The 6818-nt window shown below is 37.7% G+C and overlaps 1 protein-coding gene across 1 annotated transcript; it reads left to right on the top strand.

Moving 5' to 3' along the window:
• The first annotated feature begins 4525 nt into the window (after window positions 1–4525).
• Window positions 4526–5035, top strand: LOC112203980. Its single transcript, XM_024344869.1, has one exon. The coding sequence runs from the start codon at window positions 4526–4528 to the stop codon at window positions 5033–5035; it is 510 nt and encodes a 169-aa protein (XP_024200637.1).
• Window positions 5036–6818: the final 1783 nt, after the last annotated feature.

The following is a 6818-nucleotide window of genomic DNA, read 5'->3' on the forward strand; positions in this document are numbered from 1 at the left end:
AAGAAAACAAAGAAAACTATACAAACACAAATACAAGGATGAAATGAGAGAAACAAAGATCAAAACCAAAATTATAATCAAATTCGATTCAACCCTAATATTGTTCATCTAAGTCATGAAAAGGGGATCATGTGAAACGTTAGAAAGTAAACGATTTCCCATATTTTACTTTTCAATGCTAATTAACCTAAGTGAAAGCACAAAGACTAATCCTATCAAACACGCATTCAAGCTCTAGAAAGCTAGACAATCATAACATGTTTAACGCATGAAACACATAGAAAGGCTATCAACTCAAGTGTGAAACTTAGTATGAAAAAGTCCACCTAATTGCAATCCTCTTCAATTAAATTCGGTTTTTGCCCAAAACCTTTACTACCTTTCGATTCAAGTTACACAAAGCAAAAAGTTGATTCATTCTCTTAAATCTAGCATCATTCATATAAAAACCCTAAGTGGTTCGAACCACATAAGATTAAAATACAAAAGATATCAATTAAGCAAATTTAATCAAACAATTCTCACAAAAGCAACTACGAATTAGAATATAGGAGTCGAAATTCTCATTCAATTTTATAAATTTCAGAATTAAAAACCTTGTTCAAACATAAATGTTAACTAAAACAAAACCAACGAAATTCAAACAAAGGTTACAAAGTAGAGGTCGAATTACACCGTAGATGGAAGATGAGAATGGATGATTTTCATTGGGATCCTTGAAGCTTGAAAGCAAGTCTTCAATGGTGGATGGTGGAGGAATAGGTCACGGCTCCTTCTTGTTCCTTCGGCCTTGCTTGAATTCCATGGCTTGCTCTAGAGGATGGGGAAGGATGAGAGAAGCTCACGGCAACAATGTGTATTTTCTGAATTTCCCTAAAGTGTTTGGAACCTCCTTGACGTCAAGAATAGAGGGTATATATAGGGGACGGCCAAGGCTCTTCCAAGCAATCAGAAATTTCCATATAGCTTCACCAATGAGAATTCGCCAAGTAAGCTTTGTGATGTGGTCCAACCAATCGTAGAATGCCAAGTAAGCCTTGTAAAACAATTCCCTAATATTTTTGCTGACATAAATAAGATTTATCCTTATTTCCTTCACCAATTTCGGCCAAGAATATCTTAGGAGAGAGAAGTTACCGAAATATCATGAATAAATGCTGATTTACTTCACCAATTTCGGCCAAAATGAATTTAGAGAAAGTAGGGAATGAACCTATCCTTGTTTTGAAACTTTATCCTTCCTTAAAACTCTCCCATGATTTATTTCCAAGATTATCTCTTCCATTTTCACGTTGAAAACATAATTAATCTCCAACAAAATCTCTTTTCCCTCAAAACTCTCCCTTTGATTTCCTCCACCCATTATATTTTCTGATTTTCCACGTCATTTCCTTGTTTCTCTCTTGGCATATCATGGCAAACACACACAATTACTCCTCCAACAATATTTCCTTCCCTAAAAATCTCCCAAGAAAATCTCCCCTTGAAATCCTAAATCAATCATCTTTAACTTTCACGTTGATTCCTTGATTTCCTCTTAGCTTTCACGCTAACTCTCTCTCTTTGAACGGCAACAATAGGGTTTCACTCCAACTTTGACTCTTTGACGTCACAAAACCCTAGCTCACATGGGCCTTCCTCCATTTTTGCCGAAAATCCAAGTCTCTTGACAATTCTTGGGCTTCTTGCGTCACCTCCTTGCCATGTCATCTTCATGAAGCTTCTCTTTCCATTTATGAACTCAATTCAGCTTATTTATTCCAAAGACCTAAAAATAGAAGCTTTCTAAAATAAGAAATGGAAACTTTCCTGAACTAAAATGGAAACTTTCTAAAAATGGAAAATAGAAACTACAAAATGGAAACTTTCTACAATTAGGAACTTTCCCAATCAAAGAATGGAAACTTCCCTAAACAGAGTTTTATTAAGGAAATAACGCAGAAAATATAGGGAAATAACAGTTAAAACGTCGCATTAAAATGCTCCTATCAAACCCCCATTTTATTCTTTTATTTGTTAATTGACCTTTTTGAGTAGGTGTACCCTATAATCCCCGGACTGAACGATCCCTACTTATCCTATACTGACAACTACATTTTGCAGGGTTAAATTGTGAGGCTATTTTAGCCACATCACGAGTAAGACACTTGGAAACATACTCTGCCACATCCCTATTCATCCTATTCCACTAGAATATCCTTTGTAAATCCCAATACATCTTGGTGCTTACAGGATGCAAAGTATACCGTCATCGATGTCCCTCACGAAGAATCTCTCCCTTAAATTCAACACAATCCGGAACATACAACTTATGGTTCATCCTCAAACCACCATCTACTCCGACTGTCCACTCCAATGGAACACCAATGGACGAATCTGCAGCTAACTGTGCTAAATTCATACGTGAGGACTCATCCTTTGTTTAACTGTGAATAATCCTGGAAATCAAAGTAGGCTGTACAGTGATGCTTTCAAGCAAAATCCCATTCTCAACTCTTGATTGCACAAGGTCAAACTCAGATGCAGTCTCCAACATAAGCCACTCCTGAACCATAACAAAAGCAACAATACCCCTGAGTTTCCTGCTCAAAGCATCTACCACTACATTGGCCTTCCTGAGATGATACTTTAAGGTGAAGTCATAGATCTTTATGAGTTTCATCCACCTTTGCTATCTCATGTTGAACTACTTTTGAGAGAACAGATACTTCAAACTCTTATGATCAGACCCATACAAGTAATGTCTCTAAATCTTCAAAGCAAAAACAACTGCAGCTAGCTATAGATCATGAGTGGGGTAATTCCTCTTATGTATCTTCAACTGTCTAGAGCCATAAGCGACAATGCCGCCGTGTTGCATCAACGCACACCCCAAGTCTTGATGAGACGCATCATTATAGATGACTTAACCACCACCACTACTAGTGGGAATAGTCAATATTAGGGCTGTGGTTAATCTAATCTTCAACTCATTGAATGCCCTCTCACATTCATCAGTACACATAAACTGGACATCCTTCCTCGTCAGCTTGGTCAGAGCTGAAGCAATACTAGCAAACCCCTCGATGAATCTCTGATAATAATCAGCCAAACCCAAAAAGCTACGTACCTCTGTAATCGTAGTGGGTTGGCCCCAACTCATCACTACTTTAACCTTTGAAGGATCTACAGAAACTCTATCCTTCGAGACAACATGACCAAGAAACTTGACTTTTGTCTGCCAAAACTCAAACTTCTTGAACTTTGCATACAACTTTTCGACTCTCAGAATCTATAGCACAATCCGTAGATGCTTATCATGATCCTGCAACGACTTAGAATAAATCAAAATATCATCCACGAACACCACAATGAACTGATCCAAGTACGTACTGAACATACGGTTCATCCCATAAAGGCAGCAGGTGCATTGGTTAGACCAAAAGGCATGACAACAAACTCGAACTGTCCATACCTAGTCCTAAACGCAGTTTTGGGAACGTCATCCTATTCCTTCACCCTCAATTGGTGATACCTGGATCTCAAATCGATATTCGAGAACACAGTAGCTTCCCTAAGCTAGTCAAACAAGTCATCAATCCTAGGTGAAGGGTACATATTCTTGATCGTCACCTTGTTCAACTGCCGATAATCCACACAAAACCGTAGTGAACCATCCTTCTTCTTCACAAATAATATTGGTGCACCCCAAGGAGAAGTACTAGGTCTAATGAGTACCTTTGTTCAAGTAAACCCTCAACTTGAACCTTCAACTCCTTAAGTTTAGTTGGTGCCATCTGATAAGGTGCCTTCGATACAGGTGTAGTACCTGATATCACATCAATGATAAAATCTACTACCCTCCTTGGAGGTAACCCTGGTATCTCCTGAAATACATCACTGTACTCAGAAACCACATCAATCTCTTCCATAACGGCAACACTACTCACAAACCCCACATGAGCCAAAAATCCTGCCCTCAAAGCAGTATCTGACCTAAGACACCGATAACGAAATACCGGCTATCCAGGAATATGAAATGACACTACCATTTCAAAATAATCAATCATAGCATGGTTTGGCCTCAGCCAATCTACACCCAAAATAACATACGTATGATCTGCTATCACAATCAAACTTGCAGTAAACTTTCTACCACAAATCACAATAGGGCATGCATCATAAAACATACTTAGCTAAAGGGAAACACCAAGTGGGGAAGAGTCCTAAACACCAATTGATACACATGGTTCGTCTTCAAGATTGAGTTCTAGGGATAAGGGAAGTTTCGGCTCTACTAAGCAAGGCTGTGAAGGCTACGGATCCTAGCTTGGCCAAAAACACCTATAAGGATCACTTTATTAGTCAGACTACATTTTCGGATTTGAGTTCTAATGGTACAACGCCTATTTCATCATCTAGTGAGCATCACGTACATCAAGGGGGGAGTAATAAGGAGGAAGACTATTCTCATATATCTTTGGATTCTAGGGATAGGAGTGGACCGATCCATTCTACACTAGGCCAGGCCTTGAGGCCTAATGGGATGGTTACCACCCTTAGGGTTTCAAGGGGGAGTCTCACTTCTTCTCCACCTCTTAATTTGACTCCATCAGAGCCCAGACTTCCCTATCCTCAAGTTAAAAGAGCCCAAGATCAAAAGAAGAGGAAGGAGATACAAAAACAAGAGTTCATTGACCTATTCAAGTCCGTTAACATCAATATCCCATTACTTGATGTCATCAAGCAAGTTCCGGCCTATGCAAAGTGCTTGAACGACATGTGCACCAATAAGAAGAAGTTTGTGGAGAATGAGGATGCGTACTTGAGAGAGCGTGTGTCGGCCGTACTTCAAAGGAGGTTGCCTCCTAAGCTTAGTGACCCCAGATCTTTTACTATTCCTTGTATCGTTGGGTCACGAAGCTTTGATCGAGCATTATTAGATTTGGGGGCTAGCATCAACCTTATGCCCTATGATGTGTACAAGACTTTGTCATTGGAGTCAATCAAGCCTCTAAAGATTAAGCTTAAGATAGTAGATAGGAGTATCAAGTAGCCTCATAGAGTGGTGGAGGATGTTCTTGTCAAGATAGATGAGCTTAATGTGCCGACCAATTTTGTTGTACTTGACATGGACCCTCCTTATGAGGATGATGATGATGAGTTATCTATCATTTTTGGTAGAGCATTTATGATGACTGTCGGGGTCAAGATTGATGTTAAGAAAGGTTTACTCACCATGACAGTATTTGACACAAATATTGGATTTCAAATTTTTGATGCTATGAGGAGTCCATTATATCATCTTGATGAATGCTTCTGAATTGATGTTATAGATGATATTGTTGGGAAGAATTTTATTGAGCATTCATCAAAGGATTACATGGAAACTTGTATTGCTCAAGGTAGAACCGAATTTGAGAGTAAGGAGCATGTTGAGACTATTGCACACTTAAAGGCATTGACATCATATTTGCCTAGACGTGTTCCACCAGTTTTACCTTTGCCACCTTCTACTACACCACCTATTCCTTCATGTGAGACCCCACCAGATTTAAAGCTAAAGACTTTATCTTCAACTTTGAGATATACGTTTCTAGGGGAAGCAAAACAAATTATTGGTTATTATATCGTTGAACTTGAGTAAAGTTGAGGAACATTGTTAGTATAGAATAAGCAAGGATAATTCAAACTGGGGATTTAGGGCACTTACATGCAATACACGAAATTAAACTAGAAAACACAACAATGTCACACGAAAATTTAAGAGAACAACATGAAAGCAACGAAAACAACAAGTATATACACATACAATTTCGAAATCAGAGAGAAATACAACATATAATGGGTTGTGGAAATCCTAATCCTACTTAAATATATTTTACAAGTCATGTTCACATTAAGAATCCATATACAGCAAGGATTACTAGTCATACACTAATTAGGAAACCAAAAACAAGTAGGAAACAAAATCCCTAAAAAACACCAACAAGAATCCCTAAAAAACACACAACAATTCCTAAAAACGACCAAAACAGTTCCTACAAAACACTGATGCGGCTAAAATAGCCTCACAATTTAACCCTGCAAAATGTAGTTGTCAGTATAGGATAAGCAGGGATCGTTCAGTCCGGGGATTGTAGGGTACACCTACACAAAAAGGTCAATTAACAAATAAAAGAATAAAATGGGGGGTTTTCAATTTTGGTTCCTATTCTACTTAAAATAAAAACAAAACTAATAAAACTATATACAATGATCGACTTCCCTAACCTAGACCAATACCACTCGGAAATTACAAAGTGTAAAAACAGAAAATTCATTTCAACTGCTACAAAAATGTGCCCATCTTAAATGCCTAGATAAAAGCCCAAATAAAAAGCCTCAGCGGATCAATCCATTTATCTGATTCGTTCTAATATAGGCTTGGATCGGAAAAGTCCTTACCAAGCCTAATACTACTAATTTTCGAAAACACTCAGCGTAATTCTCTTAACTAGTAGTATTATCTAACCCTCGAATCAACTCACACGTGCAAATTAACCATTACACATATAATTTAACACGTAATTTCCAGAATCATTTAATCATTAAAGCATGATTTACCACCCGTTAGAAATAATTACTACTTGTTTAACTCAGCGTCTTAACAAATAACAATTACTCTTGGCAAAGTAAGCAAACACACAAGAACTCTCACCGTTTTTCTAGCATGAAAACTTATGAACCTAACTCTGAAAATTACCTAAACACGTAAAAGGGTACTAGATTGTAACATGCATCATAAATGAATTCTCGAAATTAACTCAATAATAAACTGAAAATCTCAAAAATATTAA

Source organism: Rosa chinensis, chromosome 5, assembly GCF_002994745.2.
Source record: "Rosa chinensis cultivar Old Blush chromosome 5, RchiOBHm-V2, whole genome shotgun sequence".
Classification (NCBI taxonomy): Eukaryota; Viridiplantae; Streptophyta; class Magnoliopsida; order Rosales; family Rosaceae; genus Rosa; species Rosa chinensis.

Coding starts and splice junctions, on each gene's coding strand:
- LOC112203980 (XM_024344869.1), top strand. CDS start 4,526: ATGGTTACCACCCTTAGGGTTTCAAGGGGGAGTCTCACTTCTTCTCCA.